Source organism: Phacochoerus africanus, chromosome 1 (assembly GCF_016906955.1).
Source record: "Phacochoerus africanus isolate WHEZ1 chromosome 1, ROS_Pafr_v1, whole genome shotgun sequence".
Lineage (NCBI taxonomy): Eukaryota > Metazoa > Chordata > Mammalia > Artiodactyla > Suidae > Phacochoerus > Phacochoerus africanus.
Genome location: NC_062544.1, coordinates 3707974 through 3725218, shown reverse-complemented (window position 1 = coordinate 3725218; position 17245 = coordinate 3707974). Strand labels below are relative to the sequence as shown.

General features: G+C 50.1%; 1 protein-coding gene across 3 annotated transcripts in view; it reads right to left on the bottom strand.

Moving 5' to 3' along the window:
• Positions 1–266: 266 nt before the first annotated feature.
• The window catches only part of ICE1 (interactor of little elongation complex ELL subunit 1), a 59298-nt gene continuing 42319 nt past the window's right edge, over positions 267–17245 (bottom strand). For 2 of the 3 annotated variants that reach the window (XM_047766885.1, XM_047767018.1), the window contains 5 exons: positions 15211–15371; positions 12065–12255; positions 10401–10507; positions 3283–3381; positions 267–1260 (listed from right to left, as the gene is read on the bottom strand). In XM_047766885.1, coding sequence (XP_047622841.1) covers positions 1079–1260; positions 3283–3381; positions 10401–10507; positions 12065–12255; positions 15211–15371 — 740 coding nt within the window. In that variant the 3' untranslated portion in view covers positions 267–1078. Of the gene's footprint in view, positions 1261–3282; positions 3382–10400; positions 10508–12064; positions 12256–15210; positions 15372–17245 lie in introns of those variants that run through there. The other variant, XR_007133140.1, reaches the window with a different exon arrangement.

Here is a 17245-nt window from a genome sequence, read left to right as displayed (position 1 = left end):
GAAAGAATCATCAAACGTCCCTTTTAAAGGCAGCAACTGTAGTTAAAAGTCTGATCCTGAGGGCCCATCAGCGCTCATCTGGTGTCTGATGCCCCCCAGAGCATCGCGGTGAGCCGGGAAAAGCCAGGGAGCTTCCACCCCTGGGAGGGGGGCGCCCGTGGAAGGCGGGCTCTTCCATCTTTGGCGCCGAGGACTTGGTCGCCTTTGGTTGGATGGAAGTAAGGCTGCGTGTCACTCGGCGCTGATGAGGACAATCACGGCATGGCTTACTTTTATTTTTTTATTATAAAAACACATACAAGAGTTTTAAGAAATGATGACTATAAGACAAATCAGGACCACGGTGAGTTATTAAACCCATTTTCTATGTACAAATACTAAAATTCCCAAAGTGGAATATCATCAAATGTGAAACACATTATAGGCTGTCCGTATGTACACGGCCCGCGCAGGGCTGCGCGCGCACGGCAGGGACCGACACCCGCGCAGCCCTCCTCCGCGGTTCTCCTTTTCCTGATACTGAGTTAAATATTTGTAAGGAACCTCAGAGACACGGAGAAAGGCATTCCAAGAAGGTTCTGAAGGCTCTCCCTGTTTTGCCCCCTCTGCTCAGCACACTAGGCCTCGGGGAGAACGCTGGAGCCCGTTTCCAGCTAAGACAGGGGAAGGGTCTCCTAGCTCTGCTGTAGCCTCTCCGTTTCTGTCCTGGTTAGTCCTGCGGGCACAAAGTCCACACTGGCTCAGAAACCAAATCAATGCTTTTATAATAAATTCATTACAAAATGCCACTTGATTTTAAAAAGCCACTAAAAGGACACTTTCTGCAGCAAAAAAGGGCTAAGTTCAAGTGTCTGTTGTTGGACCAAGACACAGCAAACTACAATCCACGTGCCGTATGATCGCAACAGCTTAGGTGAAATGTGTTCAGTTCAGGGACGCGCAGCCACCGCGCCGACAGCCCTGGGCGCGGACGCCCTGGGCGCTTGGCTCGCTCGCACCTCTCTGCACCGCGCTCTGCACCCCGGAAGCTGACGCATCTGCTTCCCCCGGAAGGCACTTCTCCGGGCGCGGCGGGCGGTCAGCTGCGCTCCGGGGCGCACAGCGCACGGACCTCCTCCAGCGAGCCGAGCACGGCGGCGGGGACGCTGCGGGAAGTCTCTTGGCGCCAAGCTTCCAGGATCTTGGCGATCTCCTCCGGGTTGCTGGGGCTCAGGTCGCACAGAGCGTACACGGCTGCCAGCTGAATGCCCCACGGTATATCTGAAAAGAATCTCCACATCAGTCATCGCACAAGAAAAACCTCTGTTATTCAGAACTTTAAAGCGGTTCATCTACTCGAATACAGACGACTTCTCTGCGACAATGAAAAGTATTTTTTTTAAAAACCCACCATGAAAAAGTCCCTTCTACAACGGGGGGAAAAAAAACCCAAAGCAGCACCGCTCCTCCGCACAGGTCCCTGGGCCAGCCTGTACCCCCAGGACGGCGAGCTGGCGCAGAGCGCGCGGGGCCCCAAAGCTGTCCTCCCATGATCAGTGCGCAGCCTTCCGGGCAGCTCTGGAGGCGGGAGGCGGGAGGCGGGGGGGTGGGGGGGGTGGGGGGTGGTCACCCCCATGTTTAAGTTTTAATGACATGGGGGTCCCAAAGCGTTCCTCAAATAAATGCTCCTCTAGACCCGCACGGGAAAGCGCCTGCAGATGGACTTAGGGCTCGGAGAACACGGCGGATGGAGAACAAAGGAAACGCTGCTGCTGGTCGCTCTCACTCCCCAGAGCGCAGCCAGGGGACACAGCCCGCGGCGCTTGACTGTGCACAGCAGCTACGAGCGTGGAGGTCAGGGTCCAGGTCCAGGTCCAGAAGAGTCGCCTCCAGAGCTCTCGCAAGTTTATTTAGGGGTTACTTAGTTCAAACTTAACTCAGTTGAATTTTAAAGCTTAATTCACTGAACGAATTTAGTTTAAAATATTTGAGTTATTTCATTGCAATTTCTTATTAAATATATAAGCTGTTGTGAGTGATGCAACACCCAACGGGGCAAACTACTACTATTTACAAGTAAACAAACATCACCACGAACCCGAACAGTCAAGTGTAAATGCCAAAATGGTACATAGGACTGCAGCTTTTAAATTATTTTTGCCCTGATCTGCAAGGTAATTAGAGACTAGAGCAGGGCACACAGTAAAGACTACAACAAAGCTTAACAGTAAGGGCCCAGTGATTCTAAAGTAATTGTAGTAAGAAGAGCACGTGGCACTGTGCAAAGAGCTCCAGACCTCAGCTGGTTTCCTGTGTATAAAACCATCAGAGCCGCCCCCGCCCAAGGGTCACCCCCAGAAGAGCCACGCCCAGGAAGGCGGTTCTGGGGACCCCCCGCGAGGGCGCTGTGGGGCAGGCCCAGCCTAACCCAGAGGGGCAGGCATGAGGCCCCAAGGCTCCTCCTGAGAAGAGGGTCTCCTGCGGCTCAGAAATGCCCAGCCCAGCACGGAGGGCAAGCGAGCCGTCAGCCACTCTCCTGGCCCCTCCCCGAGGCCGGCCCAGGGGAGCCGTGAGAGCGCGTGTGCACAGGCTGGACCTCGGCAGTCAGGCTAAAATCAAGGAGAAGGACGTTCTCCCTGGCTCGGCCTGCCAAGCCTCGTCCTGGAGGTGGACGACAAAGAACCCCCGGTTCCGATCATCTGGAGGTCCATCCAGACGTCCCCGAGCGTGTTTCTGGTGGGAAACTGGGTCACTGCACGACCCCTCCACTGCGACTAAAGACGAGACCCATCGCTTCCAAGGGAGACTTGAGTCTCAAGCTCTTCCCACAAAAGACGACGACTGGGCAATGCCCGGCTCTGCCGCCCGGAGACCAGGAGACCACCACCAGGCAGGCTGGCCCGCGAGGCGACCGTCCCCAGGTCCCCTCGGGATGCGAAGCGCGAAGGACCGCTATCGCGGCAGCTTCGGCCAGGCCTCTGCGGGCCCCCGAGCTTGAGTCCCCAGCCCGAGGTCAAGGGCAGCAGGAAGAGAGGCTGGCAGGTTCTGAGACGGAACGGCAGCACAGCACAGCAAGCCTGCCCTCTTCCTGAGCCGCCCACTCAGCCGACAGGAACCCCGCGGCTGAAAGGCAGCGCTGCGCGGGGGCGCGGGCCGACTGCAGCTTTCAGAACCCCCGCACCCCTCGGCCCCGAGCAGGGACAGGCACACGGAGCGTGGCGGGGGCGGGGGGGAACTCAAAAAGCGGTGTGATGAGAGGCACGCGGATGACTGGAAAATGCTTTTAGGAAACACGAGCGTTACCTTCGTCCTGGGCGTGCTGAATGAACATGCCGATCACTGCACTAATATTCTTCACGGCAGATGGAAATCCTTCCTTCAGACCCAACTGCCCTAAACGACCTGGGGGAGAAAAGACACCAAAACATAACAAATCGGTGGCTCCATGTTAACTTTCCATAAGAATTTAAAACTCTTCCTTCCTGTTAATGCGACCTACATCACAGCGGCATCAGGAGTGGAAGCTGAAATGAGTCCCTATTCTTAAAGGGAACCAGGTTAACCAGCAAAGCGTCAAGACTCCAGGAAGCACCCTCTGTCTGGGGGTGGCGTGGGCGTGGGGGTGGGAAGTGACTCACCCGCCCTCCTGTGATTCGCACACACAGGCCCTGCTTTCCGGGTTATCACACAATAAACGGAGTCAAGCAGAAGGAATGGTTTCAGCCAGCAGGCTGCGTGAAATGACAAATTCCTTTCTTCTCCATTTTTATATATTTATTTGTTTTTGCTTTTTAGGGCTGCACCCACGGCCTATGGAAGTTCCCAGGCAAGGGGGTGGAATCGGAGCTACAGCTGACCGTCTACACCACAGCTCACAGCAACGCAGGATTCCCCGACCCACTGAGCGAGGCCGGGGATCAAACCCACGTCCTCACGGATACTAGTCGGATTCATCTGCTCTGCGCCACAACCGGAACTGCGAAATGACTCACTTGTACTGGGTGAGCAGGCCAAACCAACAGCACACTTTGCTCTTCCAGTGGAGTTGTCTAATGCAACCTCTGTTCTCGTGCAGAGCAGCGGCTCCCCGGTGTGCTCGACAGAACCCCAGAGTCCTCAAGGTCAAAACTACTTTCCCGAGGACGCGCTCTAGTTCTCTGCCTGCTTCCCAAGTGCTGAGATGGGTACCCATGGAGAAGGTGGGGAGACCAGACCTCTGGACCCTCAGCACCAGTCGGGACAGTGGGACCAGTGCTGCAAGCGGGTCACTCTCCACTGCCAGGCGCACGACCAAAAAGCTAGCTTCACCGCGAATGCCCTGGATGAAGCAGTAACTGTGATGCTTATGAAATCCAGACCCGGTACACAACTCTTCTGTGTTCCGTGCATGGAGCGGGAAGGGCGTGCGAGGCAGGCCCGGGGCGCCCTGCACACTGGCTGCCAGCAGGAAAAGCACCTGTGCAGCCACTTCGGCTGCGAGGGGAACTGGGTGCCATTCCCGTGAAACCCCTATTTCTACTGAAAGAGTGACTGACAAACTAGGGCTGTTTAGACCGAGACACACATTTTCTCAAAAATGAGTAGGGTGAACCTGTCACTGCAAAGAAATTTATCATTATTGTCAATGGTAAAATGGGAGCTCTTAAAGCAAAATGAGAATTCTGGATAAACTTCCATTGGCTACCCTAAGCCTGACAGCTTCAAATACTTAAGATTTCTCTGATGAGATCAGTGATGATAGGGCTGTGGAATCATTATTTTCCAAGTGAGCAGCACGAGTTACAAAGTCACGAGTGGGCAAAAGCCCCTTCGCATGTCAGCTAGAGCCTGGGTTTTCATGCCACACAGCAGCCAGGTTCACCCACGAGGTTTCAGATTTCACACTGCAACTCGTCTCTGAGCAAGTTTCACTTGCTCAATTCCACACCATGACCTGTGAAATCACTCTTTTTATCAACTCCCTATCTCTAAGAGACTGGATTTTCTTCAGATACGTCAGCCAAGGCAACAGGCAGCCAGAGGCTGAATGCGCAGCAGCTACGGGAGACCAGCTTTGCCAGGAATGAGGACAGCAGAGAGGTCTGCACCAAGATATGTGCCATTCGTCTCACTCTTGTTTCAGAAATAGTTATTGTTCATTTAAGAACTCACTTATGTTAATGCTCATTTATTATTATTAAGGTTTTTTTTTTCTTTCTTTTTTTTTGCTTTTTAGGGCTGTACTTGCAGCATATGTTAAGTTCCCAGGCTAGGGGTTGAATCAGAGCTGCAGCTGCTGGCCTACACCACAGCCACAGCAATGCCGGATCTTTAACCCACTGAGTGAGGCCAGGGATCCAACCTGCATCCTCATGGAGACAAGGTCAGGTTCTCAACCCACTGAGACACAAAGGGAACTCCCTATTATTATTCATTTTAAATGAATAGCTATTTGTTAAGTCCCAGTTTTATTTTGTTTTATTTTTATTTTTTTTGTCTTTTTTTTTTTTGCCTTTTCTAGGGCTGTTGCCGTGGCATATGACGGTTCCCAGGCTAGAGGTCAAATCGGAGCTGTAGCCACTGGCCTATACCACAGCCACAGCAATGCGGGATCCCAGCCGTGTCTGCAACCTACACCGCAGCTCATGGCAACGCCAGATCCTTAACCCACTGAGCCAAGCCAGGAATCGAACCCGCAACCTCATGATTCCTAGTCGGATTTGTTAACCACTGAGCCATAACAGGAACTCTGAGTTCCAGTTTTAATTAATGCAATAATTGATACATAAAACCTGGAGTGATAAAAGCTCTCGGGGGGGGGTGTCACCAGGGGAACTAAGCAGGACATCATCCGCTAGTCCCCACTCACCTGGACCCTCCTGTATTCACAGGGCCCATGGGTACCAGCCCACTCTAGCCGAGTCCTCCTCCTTTGCCCGCCTGACAACACCACCTGCATGCTCACTGCTCTGTGCCCACGTTCTCTCTCAACACTCAGAACAGCCGCAGGCTTCTGGGGGAAGCAGGCCATCAGCCCCACCTCGGCGTTGACTGTGGTCAAACAGGCACGTGACTGCTGTGGGAAGTGGCTCAGGGCTAGTTCCACGCACCCTGAACACTGTGACACGCAGCACACTCGGTACATTCCTACTGACCAATGACCTCAGGATAATTCCCAAGCCAGGATGAAACTGCAAACCTCTGGATAATCCCTTGGAAAGTCTCTCACTGAGGCTGAAGAGTAATGTACCTCGGAGATCAGGAATTTCCTTTCTTTCAAAGACCAGATATTTCTTAAGTATCTCCTGGTGATTAGCTCCAAGGGCTAAGCGCAAGCCCCCAGAGCAGGGACAACATATCAGGAGCTCCATGCATGACTCACAACAGAGAAAGGACAGGGCGTACGCCCAACACGGACGGCTATGGGGTCACTCGGCTATGGGATACGCGTGTGTCTGCAGATAACACATGACTGTGCTACAATGGCTCCCTCTCTTTTAATTAAAAATGCGGAGTGAGTTGGGTTTTATAAGCTATTTAAGTTGACAGAGCTATCCTTTTATAAAATAAAAGGAAATCATAAGTCAGAGGTACACAATTTTGGGGAAGAGATTCCAATATATGATGACAAAGATCATGGGCAAATGTGCTCAACAGACGGGAAGAAAAGCCCCCCTCGAGAAGGAGTGCGAGTGAGCCCAGGGCGGCTCAGCCATGTTAAAGTTCAAGTAAGAAACGAGGAGTTCATCTCAATGTCAAGGACAGCCCGCTCCACACTCCGGGAAGCCCAGGGCAGCTGGGGCCGCAGGGGAGGGACCCTGGCCACAGGCGGCCCTCAGAGCAAGACCGTTACCCAGGGATTTCCTTCAAGGTTTTAAGGTGCGGGTATGTTACGGAAAGGATGAGTCAGAACAACTGCAAAGACAGCTGAAAGATGGGGTGAGACACTGGCTAGACACCAACAAGCCGTGGCTACCGCAGCCACAATGGCAAAGGCCTCACAAGAGGAACTGCTCTCCGGTCAAGGCTCTGCTAACACTGCTGGGCCAAGCGTCACTAGAAAGCTCTACCCCAGTGCGTCCAGCGGCAGGCAAACTTCCGTCCCTTCCCACCGAGGGGCCACTCCACCCTCTCCAAGCCTGGGCTTGGCCAGGACCCCTCGGCCCGGAGCAGGTTCTCCCAGTCCTGCACATTCCCCCGGGCCTGGAGCAGCCCAGACACGACACACGACGCTCGTTCGTGCCTTGCTGCCACGTGAGGGAGGTTAGGAGACACCCGCCTGGACATCCCACGTGCCCGTCTGCTACCAGCGCTGCTCACACCCCAACCCAGCATTAGAGTACACGGGATCCTTCAACAGAAGCTTGTTTTATCCCCACGGTTTACAAATCCGGAGTTAAGAATACAGACAATTCCTTTATTTTATGAATGAGTGCTGTGCGGCTTCATTTTTTATCACGAAATCCCAGCCAACCAACGCATCTGAAAAATCACCCAACTTCATTATCTGTCAAATTCCTTCGTAAGTGTCAGCCTCAGGAAGGGCAGGAAGCTTCTTCTTAGAAACAGTTCAAACTCCAACTCAGACGGGTGTGCGGGGAGGTGAGCACACATCCCCTCCAAGGCCGCTTCTCAGGATTCTGCCCCATCGGCAGAGTTTCTGCTCTCCTGCCCCCCCCCTCCCCATCACGGGGCACCCAGCACTGGCTTTGTGCAAATCAGGGAGGCCTTCGGCACCAAGACACCCAGAGCAGCAAAGCTCAGCCCGGTTCCCCCGCCCCGCCGACCCCGCCCTCTGCACCCCAGTCTTCCACCAGGTGTGTCAGCTGGACCTGGTCCCTCTGCAGACATAAGCCGTGTTCGCGGTCCTAACGCCGGATCTTATCTTGACACTGTACTTCCTTTCTTATTAGCCACCCTTTATTCTACCTTTTTTTAACTTACATGTTATTTTATTACACAATATTACTAACTATATATTAAACATACATTATTTCTACAGTGTAAATATACCATATATCACTCTTAGTTATGTAAATATACACATATTACCCTAATAATAAATAATAAATGTTATAAACTCTTTTCTCAGCAGCTATATTTCAAAGATGTAAAGAATAAATTAGCCTGAGTTTGACTAAAACGTACAATCAGGTTTTCTCCCTACAATCACACATCCTTGTTTTTAGATTAAACTATTAACATATAATTCTTAATCGCGTGAGGTACTTTTTAAGGTACATATTTGAAAGTTATTTCCACAATCTTGTGCAATTTTGGTTGACCCTGAGAATTTGTACTTTTAAAAAAGTTTTTCAGGAGTTCCCGTTGTGGTTCAAGGGAAACCAATCTCACTGGTATCTGTGAGGACACAGGTTTGATCCCCGGCCTTGCTCAGTGGGTTAAGGATCCGGCGTTGCCGTGAGCTGTGGTGTAGGCTGGTGGCTACAGCTCCAATTCCACCCCTAGCCTGGGAACCTCCACATGCTGCGGCAGTCGCCCTGAAAAGACAAAAAGACCAAAAAAAAAGCTTTTCAGGCAATTCGGACAATCAGCCAAAGCTGATAAAAGCTCCGTGAAGAGAACCACACTCGAGGCCAACCCCCTCCCCGCACCCCCGCCACACAGACTGCTTCCCCGAGGCTGGACGGGGTCAGCTGCCAGAAACACAGCTTCCACTCCTGCTCCCCTTCTTGTTAACAGTCGATAAATACTCTTATAAAGAGACAACCACTGCAATGTAACAGATAAAATCACAGGGTGTTTCCTAAGTGGGGCTTCAAAGGTACCATATTCTAGCAAATGCCAGAGATATACTTCAGCCAGGTCAACACATTAGTATTTATAGACTTAACATGTTCGTTGCTTAAATTCGAAAAAAGGTTTCTCAATTTAGAATGAATTAGTTCAAAGAATTCTTTCGTGAATCCATAAGAGAAGCCACTACAGAAACCAGAATTTCCAGACATGTCGGTGGCACCACCTGATTGCCAAAACCTCTGTCACCAGCCCGTCTGGGTCCCTGCTGATCCCGCTCTGGGCTGACGCTGCTCCTCGGGGCACCCACATCCGAGGGGTTCTCAAGCCCATCTTGCAAAGCACCCACGGGGCAGGTTCGTCACCCCTCCACTCCTTCACGTTCCTATTTGGTTTCTTCATTCCAAGCGTTATGTTTGGTCATTTCCAGTGGAAACGAGGCGTCCACCTTGAACCAGGTTGTTGTCCAGACCCAGTCTATATGTCTGTGTAGTACAACGTCCCTATGTTTGCACACAAAGTGCTCATGATGCAGGAACGCACATTTGCAGGAACAGTAACAGAATCAGCTTGGGTTACTCTATTTCCTACTGTGATCTATTTACAAGATCAACTTAACAATTCTCAAACGACAGTTCAAATGGCACTGTCTTGGAGTTTTTATTAAATTCCAAAGGTACTTGAAAGTCAAGACACAGAGTTCCCATTGTGGCTCAGCGGGTTAAGAACCCGACTAGAATCCATGAGGATATGAGTTCGATCCCTGGCCTCGCTCAGTGGGTTAAAGGTCCAGCGTTGCCATGAGCTGTGGTGCAGGCTGCAGACGCAGCTCCAATCCGACCCCTGCTCTGGGAACTTCCGCATGCAGCAAGGGCGGCCCTAAAAAGAAAGAGAGTCTTGACGACGACCTGGGAGGATCTAAAGGGCCGAGATGCAGAAATCCAATGCACCTTGCTGTGCGTGGCCAGCAGACACCCGGCAGGCAGAGAAGTCAGGTCAGAGTGAGGAGAGCCTTCTAACGTGAACAGATCCCATCGCGGAGAACGATGCAGGGACTGGAGGGCAGTTTGTCAGAGAGGGGGCAAAGAGGAAAAAGCAGGCGAAAGAGAAACTAAAGACTTTCAGGAGAGAGGGAGGAGCAGAACTAACTGACCACTGAGGCCTTCAGATCTGAGATCGAAAAGAACCTCAATTTCATTGAAAATATTTTTAAACAATGACTTTAGTTTCTGTGTGTTCAGCTCAGAATATACAGAAGCAACATAAAACTCGTTCCCAACTATGTAGGTGTATAGTTATCCTTTTTAAGCAAGTATGAAAAACAACTAGTGCAAGCAGGGAAAGACATACTAATTCTGTAAATCAAATGAGACTAGAGTTTACAGCAATTTATGTATCCTGGTATGTCTATGTAAGTATGTGCATGTGTGTGTATTAAAATTATTATCTGAGAATCAACTTACTAAAAAATACACAAACATGAAAAATCTTAACCTCTGACAAAGTCAAAACATTTTTAAAGAGTATGAGTAACGAAAACGAATTCAGTGCACAAGTACCTACTCTGATGGCGGCAAAATCAGTCGTTATAGCGCAGTTTCAGTCAACAGGTGTTATTATACACTTCTTCTCCCGCCAGGATACCATCAATAACGAGAACAAATTTGACACAAGAGACAACTCACCAATGAGCCTCAGTACTGACGCTACGATAATGTCAGGCGTGTACGCGATGTTGGCATGTCCTTTTCTGTATTTTATCCACTTATCCATCACGGGCCACAGCTCCTTGCTGCAAATAACAACGACAAATACCTATAAGTGCATGTATGAATGTATATGAAGCATGCACACCCAGCATCACTCAAGCAGTGAGGACTTATCTTAAAAATGGTCCCTAAGAGACAGTCAGTCAGTGCAGAGGAGCTTCTGAAGAGGCAGCGCTGTAGGCCAACACGGGAACACCGCTGAAGACCACACGTCTGCCCTCTTTCAGGATCTCCGTGCCCACGCTTGCATCTTTATTGTGCTGTAACCCCTTCCACAAGGCTTCACCTATGCTGAGATGCTGAACAGTGTCTGGGGCATCCAGATGTAAGGCAGCGTCTGTGCTCTAAAGCCTGGTGTCCCCGGGAAGAGCTAATGAGCTGTGTTTTGAAAAAGAACTAAACCAGAGCAAGTGAACCACACTTTACATGCACGGAAGAAACGTTCTACCGGCTGAAAACAGTGGCAGGTCCTCTTTGCTTTCTCTTTAAAAATGTATTCACTGGGAGTTCCCATTGTGGCTCAGCTTTTTCCAGAAATTCATAAACGTCAATCAGATTGTACTAAACTCTTCTAGCCTCTTTAAACCCGTGCATGTTCTGTTGACAATTCGTCCACATTCTTGCTTGGACAGGTAGCTTGAACACGCCTTTTCACGACTGGGTAGCAACCCATCATATGGACAGACCACAGTTTGTCCCCCTCCCCCATGGAGAGACATCTGGGTTAGTTCCAGCTTTGGGCTGCAATGACTGCTGCTGCTTTGGCCATTCCCGTACAAGGCTTGGTGGACAGATATTTGACCTCCCCTGGGTACAGGCCCGGCAGTGGACTTATAATTTTTTTGTGACATTTAGGTGCACAGTCTTCCCCTAGTGTCAAGAAGGAAAGAAGGAGTAAGAGAGCCGTCGCCCACAGGATGCACTCCTCAGGCATCGCAAAGATACAGGCTATAAATTCTTTGGTGAAGCCTTTGCAGTGAATCCTTTGTGAAACCAGCCTTTCTCAGTCAGGGTTATAAGAAAATTAAGAGTCATCATTAACTACAGAATGATTATTGAACTATTTCTCCCATTCTCCAAAGATGCTGCCAAGGTAGATGCACGAGAAACGTTAACTCATCACATAAAACAGGTGCCTGAGCGCACGAGGCTCTGTGAGAAGAGCTGCCAACCGTCGCGTTAGCATTTCTCCGTCCTGTGGGCTCCCCACAGCGCCAGCACGTTAGGATAATGGTCACTGCGTCTCACTCCACGCTCGATCGCTGAGCACCTGTTATGCGGGCACTGCTCCCTCCAGCTGCGGGGGCCCAGTGAACCCAAGTCCCCCTGCCTGCGATTCGCTTTCCTCCGGGTGAAGACAGTAAAACAGAATACAATGAAAAGGAGGGAAAGAAAGGTACCATAAAAGCCAAGCGAGGGGACGTGGTAACGACACAAGCACTTGAAGGGCAGCTTTACCAGCCCCCATCCCGATCACAATGTCATCCGTCAATGGTCCAGCTGCGGGACGCAGCTGCACGAACACGCCGCCCACCACACCTCGGCAGTGACCGAACGGACCGGCAGCTCACGTGACCCACCTGATGATGTTGTCGTGGGTCCACACCCACCTCTGGTGGCAGCACAGCAGGTCGATGGCACTGATGTACTCCCACGTGTTGTCACTCAGGTCTTCTCCGAACTTCTCGCTGGACTGAAACTCTGTGTTTGGACACAACTGTATGGTCAGAAGCAGCTTAGAGACCATGAAGCCCACATCTAGAGGAGCGTTCTAGCAGATGAAAGAGAGAGAGAGAAAAAAGGAAATTTAGAGTTTTAAATACAACACATCTTACGTGAGTTATCTCAAAGAGCAGAACAAGCATCAGATGAACAATCACTTAATTTTAAAAGACACTGTTTGAAAGTTGTGTTCTGAGTAAGGATCCACGTCCTAGCGTAGTCATAATGCCTGCCCTCAAATGATTACACAGTGGTGGTTGCCAGATAAAAAAGCCCCAGGGAGGGATTCCCTTACGGTGCAGCAGGTTAAGGACCCAGCATTGTCACTGCAGCACCTCGGGCTGCTGCTGTGGTACACGCTGGATCCCCGGCCTGGGAATTTCGGCATGCAGAATGCAGAATCCAGTCCAATAGGAAAGCCACTGCAATCCAGAGAGGAATGCAAATTTTCACGAACTCAAATCAGAGAATTAAAGTTACTAGGCTATAATAAAAGCAATTTTAATCTTTAAAAAATTCCTTAAATTCATTGTCATCTTTCTGACCAATATTAGTCTGCTTTTTCCAGAAAGTCATAAAAGTCAATGAATCGTACTAAACTCTTCCGTCTGGCCTCTTCAAACCCGTGCATGTTCTGTTGACAATTCATCCACATTCTTGCTTGGACAGGTAGCTTGAACACGCCTTTTCACGACTGGGTAGCAACCCATCATATGGACAGACCACAGTTTGTCCCCCTCCCCCATGGAGAGACATCTGGGTTAGTTCCAGCTTTAGGCTATAACGAATAATGCTGCTTTGGCCATTCCCGTACAAGGCTTGGTGGACAGATATTTGACCTCCCCTGGATACAGGCCCGGCAGTGGACTTATAATCTTTTTCTTGTGTTATTTTCAAGTTGGGATTCATTATTAAAAATGACCAGCGAGGTTCCAATCTTCTCTCATACCCAAAAAAGACTGAAATTTAGTTGGTTCTTTAAAGAGTGGATAAAATTTCAAGTGGAATCTACACATGCTTCTCATATATTAAATTTTGAATCATCTTTTCAACATTTTATAACCGAAAACAATGGGTTTATTCACGTGTTCTCACCTTAAAACCAGTTCTGACCCTGTTTATGCTGCTGAGTAATCCTCCGAGGCTCCTGGGCCGAGGCTAGAAGGCTGCGGGCAGGGCTCTCCTCTCCCTCTCCCGGCACCTCCACTCGCGTCCTCTCTCGCCCTCTGCAGTCCGGACTTGGCCTGTCTCTTTTTCATTAATCTGAACTGTTATCTCTTCAGTAGGATTTTTAAAGGCATTTTTTTGTTTTTTACTTACCATTATTACCTTTTAAACTATGTTCTTTTTCTCTAAGATTCCTTCTCAAAGTTTTAATTTTTAAGATGATTATCAGGCAGCTTTATTTATTACTTGTTTAGTAATGAAGACTCTTAAACCATCGCAATGAGTATAAGTTTTCCAAAAACGAGGGCTCTTTGGAATAAAGGGTTTTCCTTCCGATGATTTTTAAAAAGAATGCTGATTTTACTTTTGAGTTTCTATTTGGTTGCAGATTGCCCACGACTGTGCATCTAAATCTCCAGGGCATTTTTATGGAATCTTTTAATTATTTATGTCTAATTTTACTGAATTATTGCCAGAGAATCTTGGGTGTAGAGTTTTTAGTTTTTAAAGATTAAGGTTTTCATGTAGTCAAATTCATGACTGGTTTTTGCAAATGTCAAGACATGAAAAAAATACACAGTGTTCATTCAAGGTGGCTTTTTATATTATTGAAATCTACTATCTTTTTACTGATTTTTGTGTATTACATCTACTGAATTATTTGACAGAACTTGGAAGTTTTGGACTATAACGGCACCCCCCCAGCAGTATTCTTCATTTTTTTATAGCTCTGATTTTGTATTTTTATTTGCTATGATACAGGCTAAATAAATTAGTTATTAACATGCTTCATAAATGCTGTCTTTTGTCATCCAGTCCTATCTGGCTGCATCCTGATCAGGCCAAGGGCGAAGGCTTAGGGCTCACGCAGGGCGGGTCAGGGCAGTGGTGGCCGTGCAGGTGCCCTCGGGGGCGGGGATGTGTGTGTGGAGGCAGGAGGGCTCCTCTGACCGCTAAGTGACTGCCTGGCCTCTGACGGCAGAGGCACTCTGGTCTGTCCATGTGGACTGATGAAGAGGTGACTGCAGACTCGCTTTTTAATATTTCCCCGACATCTGTCCACCAATGGTTTTCTCTTTTTATAAGAAAAGAGGCTAATGAATATTAATAAAAAAAGGACTAAATTCAGGAAAGCAAACTGTCATATAAAATTCTACTATATGCACAAGCCAGAATTTTTTTTAAAAGAGGAAAGTTATATATCATTTAAAGAAGAGCAGAACAAAATAAAAGTTAGTCCCTCGATTGACCTCAAGACCTCACTCTTAAGAGTTTACCACTAACAACTCAGCATCCAGAGTCTCACCAGAGAAAATGTACGAAGAAAAAACACCAATTGAGGTACAATTTTAGCACATCAGTCACTAAAGAAAATAAAATAATGAAAGAAAACCACAGCACACAGCACTTAGGACAGAGACAAAATCCATCAACTGGGAAGAAAAATACAAAATATCAGATTCAAAAAAGTCACCACGGCAAAGAATGGAGATACCACTCTTTCGCCCTAAGGACCCGCTATAGAAGCAAATGACTGGTACCTCTTCCGAGCCCTTACATGCATGTGTCTGTGCGTGTGTGCGTGTGTGCATGATTCCATCCGCCTTAAGTCAGGACACAAACTCTGTGCATTCACACAGTACGCAGGTCTTTGCTTCCCCCAAAGCGTCTCCTGCCTGGACGCACCAAACGCACAGGCGCAGACTAAATGGCTATTTGAAAGGATCCGACAGGAAGAAGCACATCTCTGAAAGGTTCATCACCTCGCATCAAAGCACATGCCAACACCTGTACGACATCTCGAGGCAGCGTCACAGGAAACCCGGAGGAGCCTCACCTTCTCCCAGCTGAGGAACGCTCGCAGGCAGTTCAGGACCTCCCCGCGGGCGCGCTGCCGGGCCACCAACTGCATGGCCTGGTTAATCGCCGACGGCGAGATGAACACGTCGTGCCACATGTTGGCGATGAACAACGTCAGTTTTTCAGACTCTGGAAAATCTGCGAGAGAGAGAGCAAGACAACAACCTGTACGTCTGGTCAAGAGCGCAAACGACAGACGGCAGATCTCCTGGAATGATTTCCCCTCGCGCGCGCGGGGCAAGGCCGCCTGCAGCTCAAAGGTGGGAGCCTGGGGAGGCCGGACCTCCGTTATTTCAACTCAGCCTCCACCCCCCACCATCCACCCCCCAGCCAACCTGTCCCTCAGCAAAAGCTCTTTCATCCAATCTGCAACACAGCACAGGGCACACACCCCCCAGAAAGAGCAAGAAAGGCCAACTCAAGAAGAAAAGGAAAGCCTCCCCTCTCGGCCCAGACACCCCCGCTGAAAGGCACGTGCCCCCCAGCCCCGGGCAGTGCTCTAGGCACTCGCGGGGCGGAACTCGCTGGAAGCACAGGAGGCTTTCCCTGGGAAGGGATGTTTCTAATAAATTATGACAGGCCGTTTCTGGGAAATACCTTTTCTAGCACCATGGCTCATCTTTTCTGTTTACTCGACTTAATCGAGGTATAACTTACGTACGATAAAATGCCCTCTTTTAAAACTGACAGCTGTGGGATCGGACGCATGAACCCGCCCAGGTCCCCCCACCGCGGTCAACAGAGAGAACACTTCCACCAGCTCCACGCCACGGCCCGACCTGCCGGTGAAGCCCTTCATTCCAGACACGGCCAGGCCCGCGCTGCATCCGCCTTCTCTCCGCGTCCCCGGGGAAGGGCCTGGGCGAGCGCGTCCTCTTTTCCGACTCCCCGCAGCCCCCCTCTGCCCGCCTGAGTCGCAGCCACTGCCTGACACACCTCGCTTGACGTTCATGCCGCCGCTGACGGATGAGTTTCCAGTTAGGCCATCACGAGTTAGGCTGTGAGGACCTGCGAACTCGTCTGTGTGAGACTATGTCTCTTTCTATCGGGCAGAAGTACCTATGGGGGAAATTTCTGTGCCATCTATAAATCAGCGTTTCATTTTATAAGACACTGCCAAAATGTTTTGCAACTGGCTCTATCATCAACACAAAGATGTCTGTTCTGTTTTTGTTTTTGTTTTTTGTTTTTTTTGTCTTTTTGTCATTTCTTGGGCCGCTCCCACAGCATATGGAGGTTCCCAGGCTAGGGGTCTAATCAGAGCTGTAGCCGCCGGCCTACGCCAGAGCCACAGCAACGCCAGATCTGAGCCGTGTCTGCAACCTACACCACAGCTCACGGCAACGCCGGATCGTTAACCCACTGAGCAAGGCCAGGGATCGAACCTGCAACCTCATGGTTCCTAGTCGGATTGGTTAACCACTGCGCCACGACGGGGACTCCTAGATGTCTGTTCTGTTTGGCCTGAATCCCATCGTTGTGGCCTCCCCTGCACCCTTTTCTCCGACTCGGCAGTGTGTTTAGAGGGTAACTCAGGGCGCACCCTCGCTGCGCCATCTGGAGCCGTTCCTTTGAAAACCCTGTGTCCGTGTGGGTTTCCTCCCTCCTGTCCCAGGGCTTCCCAGGCTGGCCCTCTGCTGGAACTCTCTCCCTCTGCCTTCTCTTCTCCTGGCATCTAAGTTCAAAAGTCACGCTGATGAGGAAAGTTTCCCGAACCCCGACACCCTCTCTGCCCACCCCTCCCGGCACCATGCACTCGGTGAACAGACGCTCAGGAGCGCACACAACACAGCTTCCCGGAGGGAGGATGTAGTGGGAACCAGACAATGTCCCTCTGCCTGCAGAGCACATGATCCAGTGGAGGAGAGGGCAAACGAGAAGGCTGCCGAGGCACTGGAGGGAGGGTAAGTGCCAGCAAGACACGCGGAGGAGAACGAGGGGGGCCGGATGCCCGGGGAGAGCCTGAAGGAACAGCGCGACCACCGCAGAGCAGAGGAGACGCTCCCACCCCC